This window comes from Rhynchophorus ferrugineus, unplaced genomic scaffold (genome assembly GCF_030347505.1).
Source record: "Rhynchophorus ferrugineus isolate W39M unplaced genomic scaffold, kcgeb_rfMv2 rfM4, whole genome shotgun sequence".
NCBI lineage: Eukaryota > Metazoa > Arthropoda > Insecta > Coleoptera > Curculionidae > Rhynchophorus > Rhynchophorus ferrugineus.
Window position 1 is genome coordinate 58353205 of NW_027472583.1, and position 21135 is coordinate 58374339.

A 21135-nucleotide genomic window follows, 5' to 3' on the forward strand; every position below is an offset into this window, starting at 1 on the left:
AATAATAGAAACAACTAAAGATAACTATATAACTGATACAGGATAACTGTAAAAAATCATATTGTATAGTGTGAAATATTTATGTGTTTAAATATTTGTGTATATACATGAACATTAGGTAAGAATGTATGAGGACAGAGTTAGTGTTAACTGTTTTACGAATAAAAGACTTAGAATAAAACTAATCAATTTAAGCTAAAGTTAAAAATATACTTATACATTAAACTAGTTTGTGCGGTTTGTTTGCTTCAATTTTCTGATTTCCTGCGTGTTGTCCAGTGGCTGTATTGCTTCCACGTTGCTATGATTTAACAATCTTGTTTCATGTTTTAGGGCGAAATCTTGGATCACTTCTTATATCCATTTGATTCCGAGAAGAGGGTGCAGCTCTTCGTTGGTTACATAGCGATAAGCATTGGAAATTAATCGTAGAATTCTGTTTTGGATGCGTTGGATTACTAGTTGGTTTGATGTTTTAGTGCAACCCCATATCTGCACCCCATAGGTCAAATAGGCTTTATAATTGACTGATCTCTCTGAGTTTAGATCATCAATTCGTCCCTTCGAGATATATGCCGGTATATATATATATATATATATATATATATATATATATATTTATATATTGAGGTATTTATAATCCACCGAGTGATATTTTTTTCGTCAACAATCTTCCCTTGAGCAATAAATATTTTTATATGACTTCCGTTATATAATATAAGCATCCTGACGTGTAGAAGATCACTTCGGTAAGTGATCTGCTGTACAACTTATATTCAAAATCTTATTCTAGATACTATTCTAACTTATTTTAAAGACTATTCTAACTTACTCTAGAGATTATTAAATGTCACTCTATGCACTAGTAGTCTTTCAGAGTACTTCGCCATGAATCAGTTTGTTGAACACGTAATATGGGGCATCGACGATGACTCGCAGCACTTTATTCTGGAACCTCTGGAGGATATCTATGTTAGATTTGCTAGTAGTACTCCATAGTTCAATACCATAGGTCCAAATGGGCCTAAGTATTGACTTATAAAGCAAAACCTTTTTATCTAATAATAATTTAGATTTACGTCCTATCAGCCAATACATTTGGTTTAGTTTAAGCCCAAGCTATTTGCGTTATTTTTTTCCATGTCAAACGTCGATCAAAATGCATTCCCAGATATTTAAAGTTGTCTGCTTGCGAAAGTTCATGAATGTCATGGTTTGATATGCCCCGTTTTCAACCAAAATTCGACTTTGTTAAGATGAAGTTGGAGGTTTCTTGTTTATCGTCAGCATATGTTGCAACAGTAGTGTTTTTCTTGAGGTCGGTAGGTCAGCTGCATACAACAGATATAATAATGTGCCAAGAACACTGCCCTGTGTATAAGAATACCCGAATATACAGGGTGTAGGTTAGTATATTCGTCACCCTGTTTGACATTAAAATGTCTCTCTGTGGGGTATGATTTCAGCAGTTGAAAGTGCGTATGGGGCAAAAGATTTTCAATTTCACATGCAGTCCAGTGTGCCACACCTTATTCGAAGACCTGAGAAATATCGAGAAATGCAACGGAGCAATATTTTTTATCGTTTAACTTGTCGTTAATTTGGTTTACTAATCTATGCATTTGTTCTGTTGTATCGTGTTTATTACGGAGGCCAAGTCAAGTGATATAATTAAGTTTTTGTCATTTCGCTGCAACGCAAAATTAACATGGATAGATTTGGAGCTATTAAGCTGTATTTTTCAGACTCAGATGCATTTGCACATCTTGTTGACCACTACTTATACTTGTTCTATAGCCTTATCAGTAGATGTTCCAAGTATTGTTTCTTTTTTTTGGGATATCAGCAGTATAGAGCAGATATAGAAATGATTTCAAGACATTACCTTGTCGAATTCCAACCGAAATAGGTTTAAGTATTGAGAATGCCTCTTTATAAGAGATTCTAAATAATGTTTCGAAATGATATGATTCCATCAGTCGACAGTAATTCCGCGGTAGCATATTTCCTACTTTGTAGATTAATCCCAAATGCGATACCCGGTCGAAAACTTGTGGGACATCCAGGAATATTGCAGGGCAGTATATCTATTCCTCGAATGCCTTTTTAACTTTCACTTGAAAGTCCATCAAGTAGCTATTTTGATTGAAAAAATCCTTTAAAATAAATACCACATCGATAAAGAAACTAATTACCTATCCTTTCCGATATTTATTGTTAGTCTACCAACATCATTTACATACAATAATATAGATAATAAAACATCCAAACAGTTTGATAATACAAATGCAAATCTCGATTAAGTCCATAAACTGATCAGGATAAACGGAACGATAGAGTTGAATAAAATCCCATCTCCTATCGGAATGAAAGCCATTGTAGGTTGGCACGTGCATTTATTTTATACGACGTATTGTGGCAGTCGTCTGTAACCGTTTGCTTAATAGAATTTCGACGAATGCGAGGCTGCATCATAGAAAATTAACACAAAAAAGCGAGAGAACGATTGTATTTTTAGTTGTTTAATAGCTGACGCGTTGACTTTTAAAAGGGGCTCATTTAGAGCGGTTATTCATTAAAAAGTTTGCTTTATTATTACCGGCGGTTGTTTGAAGTTTTCATTTCGTCGGGCAGGGCCCGCAGTTTGTATTTATGAATGCAGAATAACGATACATAGTTGAAGAGTTAGGTGAGGAAGTTTGTTTGGAATTATTTTTGTTAAAACGGGTTGGTCGACAATATACAAATAACCTCAACGTTTTTCAGTTTGTGTCGTGCTGTTCATTACAAAATATTCATAATTTTGTGACACTATTATTAATGTTATGAATTAAGTATGACGGATTTAAACAATATAACATATAAATGAAGATTAATTAATATTACGTACAATATTTCATATTCAACTATTGCTATGCTTCATTCAACTACATTGTTGAAACACTAAACAACACATTTCTTCTGGTTCATTTAATCATATTATATATAAATAACACACACACATATATACTGTTGAAACTATGCGGTAAACATCCTTTGTCAACACAACACATTGAGAACCTCCTCTAGTTGTAGGTTATAGCTTTGCGGCGTGAAACTCAATATAAGTGGCAATCTAGAATGTTTCTTATAATTCTTAGTCGTTCGACCTACCTCTAGTGCATAATATTTTATTAAAAATCTTGCTCTTAAGCCTATATCTACAATATATTATTGTATACATAGTACGTTATTGTATCACAGTTCAATTGAAAAGTCTTCGGTAGATGGCCCTACTAGAATTAAATACATATATTTTTTAGTAAGCCCAAACCCTCGAAAGATGCGTGTATAAATTTGACAGCGGTCGTCTAATGATCCGAATTATGAATTATAGCATTTTGAGTGAAGCAACTTATGCTATTATGAAAAAAATGGATAAAAAGGAAATTCGTGTGTTGGTAAAATATTTATTTTTGAAGAGAAAAAATACAATTGAAGCCAAAACTTGGCTTGATGACGAGTTTCGGGACACTGCCCCAGGAAAATCAACCATTAAGTATTGGTATGCTAAGTTTAGATGTGGTGACATGAGCACCGAAGACGGTGAACGCAGTGGATGCTAAAAGAGATTGTTACCGACAAAAAAAATTTTAAAAATCCACCAAATGATTTTGAATGACCGTAAATTGAAATTGAATGAAATAGCAGACATTCTCAAGATATACATGTGCACACCATATCATTCACGAATATTTGGGTATGAGAGAGCACTATGCAAAGAGCGAGCCCACTTTAGATCAAAAATAATGACGAGTTGATGATTCGGAGCAGTGTTGAAGATTATCAATCGTAATAAACCCGAGTTTTTGCGTCGATATGTGACAATAGATGAAACATGGCTCTATAATTTCACTCCGAAGTCCAATCGACAGTCATCCGAGTGGACTGCACTCCATGAACTTGCTTCAAAGCATGGAAAATCGCAACAGTCGGCTGGCAGTGTTATGGCGTCTTTGGGATGCCCATGGAATATTGACTACCTTGAGAAAGGAAAAACCATCAACAGCGATTATTACATAGCGTTATTGGACCGTTTGAAGGACGAAATCGCCGAAAAACGACCGCATTTGAAGAAAAAGAAAGTGCTGCTTCACCAAGACAATGCACCGTGTCACGAGCACGGGCCTCTTTACATATAAAATTTTAATTAAAATGCTTAACATATTTCATCTTAATATGGATTAGCAAAATACCAGAATAACAAGAGTTTTTCTGCACTGTTTAAAAAGCATTTATATATTCGCAAGCGACATTTTCAAATTCAGAATATAAAATAAAAATAAACGTAAATAATATAAAAACTAAGAAACTTAATTAACTTGTTATCTGGAGAACTCAGAACTGCTAAGAAAAATTGTTCTAATTTAAGGACCGATAGTAATTGATAAGGGTATGGAAACATAACATATCATTGTATTAGAGATAATAGTAAATTTCATTAATTGTAAAGATTAGCGTTGGGCTGCTGCTATTTTCAGTTGATAGTCGCAAAACAGTCGAAACAGTCGATAGTCAAAAACCAGCGACTGAAAATAGTAATTACTATTTTCAGTCAAATGCACGGTTCGACTGTGTTGTTTATTTCGCGACGTCGGAAGATGATGTACGAACGCTTTCCTGTATAAATTGTGAGAGAGAAAAGGACGAAGATAATTGGTTGGAGCAGTTAATTTCCGGGGCGATACCTTCACATACTTACTTTAACAAATGAAGTTTATAAAGAGAAGTAAAATTAACTTTTAAAAATAGATGACTTGAAGAAATGACTTTAAAAAAGAGAAGGAAAAAATAGTTACTGAATACTATTAACATGCAATTAATAAATTCATTTTAAACGAAGTAGAATTATTTTTATATTTGAATGTTATGTGGATCTGTAAAAAGGAATAGAATATTTCTATGAAATGGAATAATACCCCACAAACTTTGTATCGTTTTTTGTTATGTTAATTGCTATTTTCAACTAATATACTATAATAAATATAGACAATACAATAGAACTTCAACATATACCTAATAATAAAATATTATAGGTTTAGTAATATTAACACATTATTTTTAATTTATTATCTTTGGTCTATTGTGAGAGAAACATAATTAACCTTCTAATAAATTGTGGTGCATTTTCTAATTTAATTTTTCAGACAAAATAATCATTAATTTTGAAAAATATTGCTCTACAAGGAAATCTACGTAAAACTGACGAAACCGCAAATACTAATTTATATTATTTTAAAGTTTCTCTGTTTATGACCAGTGCCCTATATATATATTATAATATAAATTATAATATAAAGAGGAGTCGATAGTAAAAAGTAGTCAATTACTAAACAGTCGATAGTCGATAGTTCCCATGCTTAAATATATTTAAACTGATATACATATATACTCATATACATAAATTTGGTGCTCTGAGGTTGTTGGAGTTCTGAAAATAATTTAGTCATGATACTTTTGTTATAATATTTAGTGATGTAGTAATATAAACTTATTAATACTTTGTAGGTTAATAAAGCTTAATGGAAATTAGAAATGCTTTGCATGTATTGTAATATTCAAACATTTGTTACTGTAATGAATCTTATATATTAACTATATCTCTGATTTTATATTGAAAATATTATAGCTTTAGTAATATTAATATATTACTTTTAATTTATTCTGTTTGGTCTATTGTGAGAGAAACATAATTAACCTTTTGATAAATAGTGGTTGAATTTCGACCACAGGGAAAATATAAGTATATTGAATTACTTTTCAAATTTAATTTTTTAGCCAAAATAACTATTAATTTTGTAAAATATTGTTCTACAAGGAAATCTATGTAAAACTGACGAAACCGCAAATACTAATTTATATTATTTTAAAGTTTCTCCGTTTATGACCAGTGCCCTATATATATATTATAATATAAATTATAATATAAAGAGGAGTCGATAGTAAAAAGTAGTCAATTACTAAACTGTCGATAGTCGATAGTTCCCATGCATAAATATACTTAAACTGATATACATATATACTCATATACATAAATTTGGTGCTCTGAGGTTGTTGGAGTTCTGAAAATAATTTAGTCATGATATTTTTGTTATAATATTCAGTGATGTAGTAATATAAACTTATTAATACTTTGTAGGTTAATAAAGCTTAATGGAAATTAGAAATGCTTTGCATGTATTGTTATATTCAAACATTTGTTACTGTAATTAATCTTATTTATTAACTATGTCTCTGATTTTATATTGAAAATATTATAGTTTTAGTAATATTAACATATCATTTTTAATTTATTCTCTTTGGTCTATTGTGAGATAAACATAATTAACCTTTTGATAAATTGTGGTTGAATTTCGACCACAGGGAAAATATAAGTATATTGAATTACTTTTCAAATTTAATTTTTTAGCCAAAATAACTATTAATTTTGAAAAATATTGTTCTACAAGGAAATCTACGTAAAACTGACGAAACCACAAATACTAATTTATATTATTTTAAAGTTTCTCCGTTTATGACCAGTGCCCTATATATATATATTATAATATAAATTATAATATAAAGAGGAGTCAAAGTCATAACTCCTCCGGGTACACTTTCATGGTAATTCCGGCATCAGGAAGTTAGGGTACGCGTACTAAAAACAGTGCAAACTCCTTTCAGTATTAATAAGCGCCCTCCCGGCCCGGCATTGTGGCCCCGGGGCCTCCCCGAGAGAGTCACCGTCACCGAGAATGTGGCGAAACTTATTTTTTTTTTGAAACAATACTCCGCGGTCTGAATATTTAAATTGGACGGGAGAATGATAGGCGAGCGGTCGGTCTTGGGACGGAGCGTCCTGAAATATTCACTAAGCGCTTACCTCCGAGTGCTGCAGGTGGATTGCCTGGAATCTGTCGTCGCTGCTGTACGTCAACACGCCGACCGTCAGCAGGTGATAATCCTTCCTCCTAATCCAGGATACCTGGAAATAAGACTGACTTAAAAATAGAATATTCGTCTTCTGGCCGGAAATGTAAGAAACAAAATATGTCAAGTGTATCCCGCGCATTTTGTTAATTTGTATGTCCGGTTTTGTTCTTAATTTTATAAATAAATGAATGTATTATAATATAAGGTGGGACGAATGTCCCTTTACCATTTTCATTGCGCATCATCTTGGTTATGTGACGTTTAGTTCAGTTTTGGTTTAACCATTGTGTTGTGTAGACATCCATATTGTATTATAGTGACAGTATTTATATTAAATAATCGTTCCATTATTGCCACTCAGCGGAAATTGCGTTAAAAATATACTAATCGTCCATTGCCTCATAAAACCACAATTTATCGTTTACATGCGAATTTTCAACAGTACCGTACGACAACAGACAGGCCCCGTTCTGGCAGACAACGCATATCTCATAACACTGAAAATGTGACTGTGGTGCCGGATAGTGTTGCAGAGTCTCCAGAAACATCAATTTGGAGACGTGGTTCCCAGCTACACATTTCTGCACGTAGTTTTAGGCGAATTTTGAAAACTGATTTGAAAATAAAATAAATGTCTACCGAGAGATCCTGATCAACGAGTTGAGTATAGAATGTAATCCTAAGGCGGTCTATTGAAATTGGTTTAAATTCGTAATGAGCGATGAAGCCCATTTTCTTCTCAGGAATCACGCCAATAAACAATATATTCGGTTTTGAGATGCAAGGAATCCTCAATTAATTCATGAAACATCATTGCAAACATCATTGGTCCATATATTTTTCAAATGACCAAGGTGTTGCAGTTACTGTTACTGCTGAACGGTACCATGATATTATTCGAAATATTCTTGTGCGTGAAATGGAAGAGCAAGGACTAGAAGACATGTGGTTTCAGCAAGATAGGGCCACAACCCACAACACAACACAACCACAACACAAGGAGACTAAATTCGCGAAATGACAATTTAGCATGGCCAGCCAGATATCCGGATTCAACAGCACCAAACTTTTCTTATGGGTTTTTTAAAATCAAAAGTTGATGTGAATAAGCCCCAAATGATTTAACATCTTAAAGCCTATGTTTGCCACGAAATGGAGAAAATTCAGCCACAGATGTTGCCGGATGTCATGAAAAATGCCTTAAAACGAGCCGAAAGATGTATAGCGAATCGCGGTCACCATTTAACCGATATAATTCTTCAATCATAACGAAAAAAAACATAACCAAATAAACTTTTTATGAAAACTAAACTTACTAATCTTTTCTTTGGGCAAAGTTATAGGAAATCAAAATGGTAGCGGGACTTTTGCCCCATGTAGTATATAGATGATATGATAAATGATCTATAGATGATGATAAACTAAAAAGAAATCTTAAAATCAATATAGAAATCACCATTGTTAATGGGTATAAAATTATTCAAAACATTTATGATAATAACACTGTGTGACACAATATATTTAACATAAATAAGATTAGATTGTTTTGAATTAATTATTCTATAGTTAAAAACACTGTCTATTAATATTTTTATCTAGCACGTTCCTGAGTAATAGTGAGAATACTATTTACGCTTACAAGCTGTATTACTCCACAAGAACAGCCGATATCATTCACTACCCATTGTATATTCAGCGATTTTAAGAGAAACGTATAAAAACATAAAGTTAATTTTCAGAAAGATAATAATCAGAAATAAAATGAAAACATAAAGTTAATTTTCAGAAATATAATCCCAGATGTTGAACACGGGCGGGGAGCTAGCAGCGTCAAGTACGAAATGATAACGATTATCTTGCATCCCAGAGACCAGCGCTCAGTTAAGATGTGCCACCATCGACTGCCCAAGCATCGTCAACAGGTAAACCTAGCGCCGATACCTTTCATTTATTTGTATTTCCTCAATAATTTATATCGTCAATAAATAACGGTCACATCATGTAAACACCACTGTTTCATTTCGTTTTACATCCATTCACCGAGCCATATAACTTACCCTAAAAAGTTACAGATTGGCTACAAAGAACTGACTTTGTTTGTGGTAAATCAAACGTTCAATATGAACCTCTTATTCTACAGGAAAATGTGATTCTTCCACCCCCACATATAAAACATGGTTTAATCAGGGTATAAAACATATAGTAGGACATTATCAAGGAATAGTTTGTAATGAAATATACTTTTACCGTTCACAAGAGGAAAAGTTTATATTTCGTAATTTTCTTCAGGATTTACGACTCATTTTATCTATTGGCCACATATATCTGAGTTATTTTGATTCATTGTGTATTTGAAAATATTTATTACTATTTTTATAAAATTAGTGCCATAAATATAATTATTATTTGACCCATTTATAAAGGAAAATATTATAAAAATAATATACAATATAATAAAAATATTTATAAAAAGGAAAATAAACTAAAACGTGATAACTTATTATTAACTAACGCCCATATGCTTTTACAGAAAATATATTTGGGGATTATTAATCGGGTTTTGGGTGTGGTAATCAACAAAGCGTTACAGCTGAATGCCTATGCATATAGCATAAACAATATGAACCGAAGAGCAGAAATGACAAGCCAATCATATTCAGAGTAAGAATTGCATGCCAACAATATTGGCTTCAGATAATATATAACAAACTTTAATACAGAAAAAAGGTAATGAAGGAACTCGAATCATAGCGGAAGACAATCATACTGGTGAGTGGAATTGAACGCAGTAAGGGGAATACGAAGCAATTCGCAGAATAATAAACATAGCCAATAAAAATAAAGCCTATTTCACAGTGTCCAATGTACTAAAGTATAAAAGTCCACACGAAAATAAGCGGAGAGTTTACAAAACAATAAGACCCATCGCAGGCTATTAAGCATACCTATTAAGAACAATAATGTCTGGAGAACCAGATATAGTCAAGAATTACATAACCTGTTTAAAGAAAATCGCTCTTAGAGTTCATCAGACTGCAACGGTTAGGTGTGGCATGTGGGTAGGGCATGTGATAAGAATGGAAGATAAGATATTACCAAAAAGAATATTAGATAGTCGAATGCACGGAAAAGGCCAGTGCGAGGACCTCGGAAACGTTGGGAAAATGAAACTATAGAAGATGCAAGCGAGCTTCTGGCCATCCTAGTGGCAAGGAGAACAGCAGGAGCTGGACAGCTTTGGAATACTACAACTATTTCTTCCAATTTTTTGTAGTAGTCTTTCTTTTTATAATTTTTTTTGTTTTACATATACTCTTAGGTTTTCTTTGTATAAGTTGCCTATCATAAAAAAGCACAACCAAAATAATCACTTATTGAAAATAAGTTTTATCATTTCTTAAAGGACGACATATTTTTTCCGTTCATATTAGACCGACTAACTAGACGCTATTGTGGTTTAAACTGATTTTACCCGATTCCATTTATAACAAACTTTTCATATCGCCGATAAAATAAGCCGGAACATAAAAAAAACCATCGTAAAAAAAGTTTTACTGATTGGGTTCTGATCAAACAAAATCCGAACGCGCCATATTTCCATGGCCGTTTATACCGATGTTATGACGATACTAAATAACCTATAAATCCCCATAAACGATAAGGAATAAATCCTATTAAATTTCAATAACCAAAAAAAATAACAAAGAGATAGAGAAGGAGATATCGCGGTATCACAAAACCGCATGATTATTCAACAATAAATTTTATTACTCCCTGTTCGATATTATGTTAATGTTATTTATACCCGATGTCGAGGGTTGTAATAAATCGGATGTCATTTGCGGAAAATATTTTTCCTATTTCATTTTATGGATAATGACGTACGTTCTTTCGAATTGATTGATGGACGAACGGAAATGGAGAGTGAGAAGTGAGCGGGTTCTCTGCAACGTGAAGCCCATCGGACGGGAACGCTATATTTTTTCGTCGATTCTCGTATAGTGGCGGGAAATGGATATCTAAATCATTGTTTCAGGTTTTTCCAAGGATCTATCCGGAAAAGGAAATTCCGGTCAGGTTGTCGGGGGTTTCTTTTTTTTATTGGGTTGTTCTGCAAATAATTAGGCTTCTAATATGCTGGATCAGAACGAATATGATTCTCCCCAATTATTGTTGAGTAACCTAAACCAATATCGTTGCAGATATTTGATGTTTAATACCAATATTTATTATCTGCTTGTACATATTTTCATTAGAGATATATCTTATACATACGTAAGAAAATAGCTGAAAAATCCCGGATGTAACGAAGACAACTCTTAGGCCTCCCAGAAGACCTAACCGCTCTCATCAAGTCCTATCTCTCGAACAGATCTTTCCAGGTCAAGATCAGGCAATCACTTTCCAGTCGTAAACAAATCGATGCTGGCGTACCTCAAGGTTCCCCGCTGGCCCCAGCCTTATTTAACCTCTTTATTTCAGATCTGCCGAGAAAAGAGCACATTGACGTCGCGTTTTACGCTAACGACACTGCTTTCTTCACGGCCGCTAGGTTCGAAGTTACAATTCATGAACGTTTACAGAAGCAGCTCGATCATGCGGTCAAGTGGTTCAAATTCTGGAGGTTGCAAAGCAACCCCCTGAAAACCCAGGCCATCATTTTCCATAAGAAGTGTTACGCACTGCGCGTCTCGCAACTTAAGATCGACGCCGCAATAATTCCATGGCTGGATAACGTCACGTACCTAGGTCTTCACTGCGACCGGCGGTTCGGTTGGCATTCCCAAATCCAGAAAGTAATCCAAAAAGGTTCGGGGATAGCAAACCTGCTATCTTCTCTGATCTGCCCTTCTAACAGACTTCCCATCTCCATCAAATGCTTATTTTACAAGATGTTAATTCGGTCCGTACTCCTCTACGGATCTAATGTCTACTTCAAGTTTGTTACATCCAACCAGGTCAAACGGCTTCAAGTTTTCCAAAATAAGCTCCTCAGGAGAATATTAAACGCTCCATGGTTTGTCAGAAATAATCAAATTCATAGGGAAATTGACACTCCAGAAATCAAGCACTTCATATCTCAATCATTCCACAAACAACAACTCAGCTCAAGTTCTTCTGAAAATGCGCTTGTTCGCGAGCTGGTCGACATGCTGGGAGCTTAGCACCGCGTCACCGCCAAGCTCCCCCCTTTTCCAGGCTGAAACGACCTCATCCGTCGCTACAGTCATAACTTTTGCCCCCACACAACAGTACCCAGTTGTGTGTTAACTCAGGTTTGCGAATCAATAGAATCGCCGGGCCCTCGTGCCCAATAACGGCTGCCCGATCAGCTGGTGCCATATCCCCAAATTTAATGCAGTAGCAGTAGTGATCCACAGGGGTCAACTGTGAGGCGGTTTCGGTTTAGTGTATTGGTAAGCCCAGAGGCAGTCCCACATAACCCGGTCCAACTTGTCACTCCAGGGCAAGTCTCCGCGACCAGGTATGCGTCATGCATTCCACCGCCTGGTTTTTAGGCCAGAACAAAAAAAAAACAAGAAAACTCGTTTTTTTTTCAACATTGGCTTTATTCATCAACGTAATCTCCATCAAGGGTCACACAATCAAGGCATCCACTTTGAACAGAGCCCTATCATAGTCAAATGCTCATGCAATATAAAACCAACATGGTCTTTTAATACCTTTACAATATTAGCTAACTCATGCAACTTCCCTTTTCGATCATTCAAAACGATTTGGTGCATTTTTTTGATTTTTGTTGAGTCAGCAGACCAACGATTTATTGTTGTTTCTGATGGAGCGGAGTTCTTATAACTTTTTTTGACCCATTGCTTCGCTTGAACGGTATTTCTATCATCAAGAAGCAGTGTAAAATTAAAACACTAAATTGTTTGTTCACATTTGGCACAATAATCCACGAATTTGTGAGTAGAATATCATTAAATTTTAACAGTTTTCTTTTGAAGGTTATTACTGACTAAAAAATCGACGAAGGTAATAAAACTAGCGCCATCTATGTGTTAGGGTCTGGATTTTACAGCGCATGTGTTAATTCTTCTATCGGTATGTAATTGAATTCCATCTTTGCGCGGTTTGACTGATTTTGGTGAAATTTTGTGTGTAAACTTTAGTTGATTCAATAATGGTTTAGATTCAACTAGTTTTAAAAAAGTTAACTATTAACTTGATAACTTGATAACTGTACCTAATTATTTAATTGAACGATTTTGACATTTTAAATTTACGAATATGCCTCTCGGTCATATCCCAGTTGTTGGCTTCAGTCTCAACAATTTGAAAGTGATAGTTCGAGCCGGCTTCGTGGCGCAGTGGTAAAGGCGATGGGATGGTCCTCCTACTGTTGCGATAGCCGCGGGTACGAATCCTGCTGGGACATGGTCGTAAATTTAGGTTTGTGATTGTTTAAAATTTGTGAATGTTCTAGGCAAGAGTGTAAAATCTGACAAGGAAAATGATCCCAGTCACGCCAGTAACCAGGCTGAGTAAGACCGGATGTCTTCTGGGATGATTTCTAAAGTTGGTCACTCGCCAGTCGGTAATTAAGCCTACCGAGGTTCGGTTGAGGACCGTGGTTCGGGGACCACGTTAAACTTTAGGCCCAGTCCAGATAAACCCATAGTTGGTAAAAGGAGACTTTAAAATATTTTTAAAAAATAACAATAAAAACAACGACCTGGAGACCCCTAAATAATTTAAAACAATAACTTTCAAGATTTATCCAAAATTTTAATTTTTAGTGAGTTCTTTTTTCATGTCTTGAAGTCGGTTCAACAACAATCTTGGACAACTTATGTTTGTAACTTTAGTAGTGGTTTTTAGTTATTACAAAAACCTCCTCCAAGAATATAATTTAAATCCGCCACAAGTCAATAACAATTGAAAATATCTTTAATTCCATCCCGACACAGAAAAAGAAACAAATTTGTGCTACATGTCAGATTTTTTCTCTGCAGAAAAATTCTAATTTCGACGAGACTAGACCGAGAACAAAAAAAGGGATTGCCAACAATTTAAATCAAACCCCACTAACTCTTCTCACGTATGTCTCATCGACTAAAATACCACTGAGAAAAAACCGAATGAGGATAATTAAAAAAATCTAATTAATATTAACCGGCTAATGGCGGACGTTCGAAATGTCGACGGTCTTTGAAGGGGCCTAGTGAACGGAATAACGTTTTTCAATTAAAAATTAATTTCCTTTTTCGGGTGCATACAGCCGGATTTTGTTGTGCTGGCATTTTTCCAGGAGGCTTTGTGCGGAACGAGCTTTTCGGGGATAATTTATTTCCCTTGTCAAAATTCCTTATTTGATATGCAGCTGGTCAGAAAATGGAATATTCTCAATTATATTCAGTTCGTGGATTTCGCTCGAAATCTAAGTGCTGTAAAGGAAGAAAAAATATATGTCTAATATATTAAGTGTGATTCAATGTAAATGGTGCCTTGTCCAATTGTTTTAGTCTAGTTTTGCTTCACACTGATGGAGTGTGGTTAACTTACGTCTTATTTTGCATTATGTTAGATTAAACTAGGTTATCCAGCCTTTATGTTGGACTCCCAAACTTAAGTGAGGGAGTACGTTATCACTCAACAATAACCTATTAATATATAAACAAACTCTGAAGCCAAGTTAGATTTATAGTGTACAATTTATTTATAGTGCACAAAGAGTTATAATATTAACATGAAACAAACTTACCAAAAGAAAGGTCTACCCAGCATTGTTATCACCTCATGGTAAAAGTAGCAACAGGTACCAGCGTAATTAAAATTTTCGAAAATAACGAAGAACGAAAATAATTGAAGAAAGTTTTCGTGATCACAAAAGCGTCGGAGATTGAAGAGGCAAAAAGTCTTTGAAATAATAACAGGTCAATTGAAAAGCCCCGGGCTGACACATAGATGGCGCTACTAGAATTAAATCCATACGTTTTTTAGTTAGCTCTACCCCACAAAAAATGCGTGTATAAATTTTCGACAGCTGTCAAATCATTACTTTGGGAATTACGGCATTTTGAGTGAAGCAACTTCTATTATTGTGAAGAAAATTGATAAAAATGAATTTCGTTTTTGTTTTTGAAGGGCAAACATACAGTTGAAGCAAAAACTTGCCTTGATGACGAATTTCCGGACGCTGCTTCAGGAAAATCAACCCTCAAGGATTGGCATGCTAAGTTTAGACGTCGTGAAATGAGCACCGAAGACAGTCAACCCAAAAGAGATTGTTACCGACGAAAACATGTAAAATCCACGAAATGATTTGTATGATCGTAAATTGAAATTGAATAAAATAGCAGACCCTCTGAAGATATCAACTGAACGTGTACATTACATCATTCATAAATATTTGGGTATGAGAAAGCTCTGTGCAAAGTGGGTGCTCACTTTTGACCAAAAACAACGACGAGTTGATGATTCGGAGCAGTGTTTGAAGATGATCAAACGTAATAAAGCCGAGTTTTTGCGCCGATATTTGACAATGGATGAAATATGGCTCCATAATTTCACTCCGAAGTTCAATCGATAGCCATCTGAGAGAACTACACATTATGAACCCACCCCAAAGCGTTGGAAAACGCAAGAGTTGGCTGGCAAGATTATGGCGTCTATATGTCGGGATGCGCATGGATTAATTTTCATTGACAACCTTGAAAAAGGAAGGACCACCAAAAGCGATTATTACATAGCGTTATTGGACCGTTTGAAGTACGAAATCGCCGAAAAACGGCCGCATTTGAAGAAAAAGGAAGTGCTGCTTCACTAAGATAATGCACCTTGTCACCAGTCTATGAAAACGATGGCCAAAATCCATGAATTGGGCATCAAATTGCTTCCTCATCCACCGTATTCTCCGGAACTGGCCCCCAGCGACTATTTCCTGTTTTCAGATGTTAAAAGAATCCTCGCTGGGAAGAAATTTTCTTCGAATGAAGCAAAGGAGAAATCGTACTACAAAAATGGTATCGAAAAATTGGAGATTCGCTATAATTAGTGTATCACCCTTGAAGGAAATTATGTTGATTAAAAAAACTAATTTTGCCAAAAAAAAATTGATCTACTATTGATCTGTTATATTATGAAAGAAAAATTATTAGATAGTTGAGCTAATAACTAGTTGTAATATGTGTGCCACGTGCTTTTAAATAAAAATAAAAATATATGAAGTAGCCATAAATTATTTGAAGTTTTATTTGAATTTTAAGAACATTCCTAAAACACGTATTATTTGACAAGATCACTACGTACAGGAGTGGCCTTTCGTACATCCACTCAGTAAATTCATTTAATTATCGCTTTCCTTTTATTTGCTTAACGCAAAAAAGAAAAAAAACCGCCATCATGACATAAACCCATGTTAATATTCATGAAGTGCGCCGCGCGTTATTTTTCTCCTTTCATTCCCGAGCTGGACGGAGGTAATTTAGCATTTTATAATTAAAACTTGCCATTTTAAGTTCGTAGTCGGGCTGCACCGTCTAAACTTTAACACCGGCTGCAGATACTCTCTCGAGCACGTCTCTACCACGTGATAATTACGTGTTTACCGGTACTCCCTCCCCCCTAAGATGGCAATTAAGTCGGTAATCATGGTCTGGAATATGCGCCACATTTCCCTGACTAATTCCAATTGATTTCTCTTCAATCGTCTGTGTTAAATAGAGTAGTATAAGAGGTCACGACCTACCACAATTAAACACATTTTTTTTGGCAAAATTAGTCTTTTTTTATTCAACATAATTCCCTTCAAGAGTGATACACTGATTATAGTGATCCTCCGACTTTTTGCTCCAACCTTTTTTGTAGTACGATTTGTCCATTGCTTCAAAATAGGTGTCAGTTTCGGCGATTACCTCTGCATTCCGCGAAAAAATTTTCCCAGCAAGCATTCTTTTGATGAGGTCGATGAGGAAGCAATTCGAAGCCGAGTTCATAGATTTTTGTCATCGTTTTCACTGATTTCTGACACGGTGCATTGTCTTGATGTAGCAGTACTTTTTTTTCTTCAAATGCGGCCGTTTTTCGGCGATTTCGTCCTTCAAACGGTCTAATAATGCTATGTAAGAGTCGCTGTTGATGGTCCTTCTTTTTTCAAGATAGTCAATGAAAATTATTCCATGCGCATCCCAAAATACAGACGTCATAAACTTGCCAGCCGACTGTTGCGTTTTCCCACGCTTTTGAGCGGGTTCATCGTGTACAGTCCACTCGGATGACTGATTGGACTTCGGAGTAAAATGATGGAGCCATGTTTCATCGATTGTCCCATATAGACGAAAAAACTTTGGTTTATTACGCTTGAACATCTTCAAACACTGCTCCGAATCATCAACTCGTCGTTGTTTTTGGTCCAAAGTGAGTTCGCTCGGCACCCACTTTGCACGGAGCTCTTTCATTGAATTTCAATTTACGGTTATTCAAAATCATTATGCGGATTTTTTAGAAGTGGGCGTCCACTGCGTTCACCGTCATCGGTACACCGTCTAAACTTAGCATAGCAACCCTTGATGGTTGATTTTCCTGGGGCAGTGTCCGGAAACTCGGCATCAAGCCAAGATTTCGCTTCAACCGTATTTTTGGACTATTTATTGTTCTATTTATTATTTATCATATCTGTTCTGTTTCTTTTATCATTAAATAATATAAATTTCAACCCATTAGATAATAAAAATATCGATGAATAGTATCTATCATAGACAAGAATAACTGAGTCAGCAAATCGCCGAAAAAGTAATAAAAGAAACTGTTCTAAATGTTCGCAAATTAATTCTTAACAATGTCGTTAAACTCTTTAGTTCTGAGCAATAAAAGTGTTCCACGTCCAACTTCTTTATAGTACAAGGTTAACCGAACTTTCCATGTCAGCAAGTGTACATTGTAACGCGGAGAGGTCTTCCTTTTTACGGCCGTTTGCGGATGTAACGATCCAAAAGGCAACGCAAACAAAGTAACCGGTCGAGATAAAACAAAATATGCAGACTTAAAAGGAGTAGTTTCTCTAAAGGAGCTAGTTCTGGAGATTCGACGTTGCCATTTAGAAGCATTCGAGGGGTTGAATCCAACGTACTACTGTAGCTATTTAGGATTTGACCATGGCGTTGGTAGGAGCTCTGTTTATTGAACTGTAAAGAGTTATTTATAGTTTATTTGTTTTTGTACTGTTCATATTTTGATTGCAAGTAACAGCCAGTGATGAATAAATCGTCGATTTGTGAAGATTGTAAAAAAAACGATTATAACATTTCTCATTTTATTAATCTAAACAGACATATGTGGACATTCTATCCAGCAGCGTATTCCTTCAAATTTAAATTTAAATTTTACAAATTGGATTTAATTGCACACCGAATTCTTTATATATTAGGCATAGTTGACCCTGTGGAACTAAAAGTACAGATAAATATAACTCGATATCCTTTATATGAGTATATCTTATCAATAACAGGTGGTTGATCATATAGTCAATTCACAGCATTTTTTCAGCACACAAGCTAGACTTGCTTGAATATTTTTCAGGTTGGGTTTCCCATTTTGGTAAAAATACTACTACTTCTAAATTTGAGCGTAAATGATCAGAAATTCATAAGAGTGCATCAAAGAGTATGAATTATTAAAATCAGGTTAAAATATGATTGAAGCTCAACTAGTTGCTAAAATTCAAATGGATTCTATATCGGACGAAACTTGAGCTAATTTACGTAGTGACAGTTTGAAAAGGCTATTGACTCATGAAGATTAATATAATATTCAGCAAGCAAACTAATTATATTCCATAGATACAAAAAATGACTGTATAAATGTGTAAAATTATAGATAAAATGTATATAAAAAAGATAAAAACAATTAAGTATAAATTAAAATGTTGCTGTTAGTACGGACAGGAATGAAGTGCTGGGTATGAAGATCAACCATTGTTTGTGTTTCTGAGAGGAGATTTGGTTTGTCATTGTAGCGTTTATGTATTGAAAAATTATTACGAATCGTTTTATTTTGACTTCTTCCTTTTCAATTTTTTTTTTAATGAAAGATGTTTCTAAAGCGTTCTCCATGTTACAGGGGACAAAAAATATATAAAAACATTTTAACTTGAGTCTCAACAGAAATACTAGGCTCTATGATATTAGGATGACTTGTGAATTCAAGATAATTTATTCTATTTATACTATATTCTTCAAATATACGTATAATGTTGAACAATCGGCAACGCTACGAACTCAAACCCTTGTGCGCATGCGGAGATTATCCAGTAATATACTCTTCCAAGTCTTAAAAGGTGATCGAGTTTAAAGCACACCACTGGCAACAACAAAAAAACGAAGAAACCAAGCTTGTTAACGATAAATTTATCACGACCATCTTACGAGAACTTCGCCCGAAAATTATTTACCGAAAATACCGGCCCGTAATATAAATATAACATTAAATCCCGCCATATATTTCTCCGGGTAGGATAAAATACCACCGGTTATATATCCGGCTGTCTCGTTCTATTTTAACTCGATATACGTAGAGTTTCCATTTAAATTAATATGGTAATGCGTACGAAGCTAAGCCGCTAAAATAGAGAAATTGTTTATAATAAAGATTTAAAATGATATACGGCCGTCCATTAGTTATTGTCGTTGTTTCGTAGCGACGCTAAATGGAACTTTATTGTTTGTTGAGTTTATGACGTCGGCTTTACAGTTGCTCATATATATTTCGTCTATTAGTTGGTCAAATAGATTTTACAGTTTCGATATAAAATGGTGAAAGCTTCACTTTTATGATGAAAAACGGGCGAAACCTCTTCATTACTAGAATTATATTGTTATTGGCCTGAAAATTAGTTCATTGTTACAGGGATTATATTATTTCTGGTCTATAAATTAATTTTAAAGAATTTACTACTAATGGTGTTAAGGTGCATTAATTCGCATCAGGTACATTTATAATCAACTTCATGTTGAAGCTTTACTTTTCATTAGTTGCCATTTCGTTGCGTGAAGCTTATGACAACCACAAGCCATCGATTTCAACAGGTAATTACTGGTTTAGACGTTTCAAAAGTGGCCATTTTGACACTGAAGACAAAGAGCATTCTGACAAGCAAAAAAAATTGAAGACAAGAATTTGAAGTCATTACTAGATGAAACCATGAAGAAATAGGGATTTAACTTCATAGGAGATTTTGGCGAAATATTTCGCGACGTCCAATATGTAGATGGCGCTACCTTTAACACATTACTTGTTTTATTCCCTATGCTAAGAGCCGCGACTGAATCTGATTGGTTCATTTCCTTCTATGGTTTGTTTATTTTGCACGCCATTTTCAATGTGTCCTATATAGAGAACAGTGTGGTTAGCTTTTTATAACATTCATATTTTAAATAATTATTTTATTTTATTATTATATACAAGTCGGTAGTTGAAATGCATTCCCGTTATAGGAAGTTTTGTGTGCCCGGATGCACAGATAGTGAGGAAATGCATCATCGTTTTCTATTAAAAAATGGATTTTTAAGAAATGAGTAGAAAACATTAAAAATCCTAAACTGGTTGGGTTAAACATGAAACAGATTTATTATCACTACCATTACTTATGTATATACTTATATATTATACTTATATTATATATACTTATACCATTATCATTTTTGTGATACATTTAAACTTTCCTTTAAGTATTTATGAACAATTTAGTGATGGTGAAAATAATACCAAGAGCCCAGAATATGTACAAATGGAAGTGGATCAAAATCAAAATTACATAGAAGGTAAATTGAAGGAGTCATATTTCTGTTCATAATTGTTATCATTAATTTCTAAACTGTCTTACTATATCCGTAGTGCCTATTGTAATCCGTAGTACTAACAAAATTGTTTTAATATACTGTCAGTAGGTCTTTGAGCTATGTCTTATTTTATTCAAGTCAATAATATAACAAAATTTTTGTCAAATGTTTAAAACCCCTCAATTGTACATTCCATAATGATCTTTCGGATAAAATATTAAAAGTACTGACCGAGAGATGGAAGAGATAATTTTGATTTGCAATGCACCAACGTTTTTTGCTTATGGTTTTATATATATATATATATATATATATATATATATATATATATATATGTATTTATTGTTATAGATTATATTTATATTTATTAATTTTTAAATATTAC

General features: G+C 34.4%; 1 protein-coding gene across 1 annotated transcript in view; it reads right to left on the minus strand.

Annotated features, from left to right (window-relative positions):
- LOC143196378 (cell adhesion molecule DSCAML1) overlaps positions 1–21135 on the minus strand; it is a 136143-nt gene that overhangs the window by 104301 nt on the left and 10707 nt on the right. The window contains exon 3 of the mRNA XM_076404041.1: positions 6902–7003. Within this exon, the coding sequence (XP_076260156.1) occupies positions 6902–7003 (102 nt within the window). The remainder of the gene's footprint in view (positions 1–6901; positions 7004–21135) is intronic.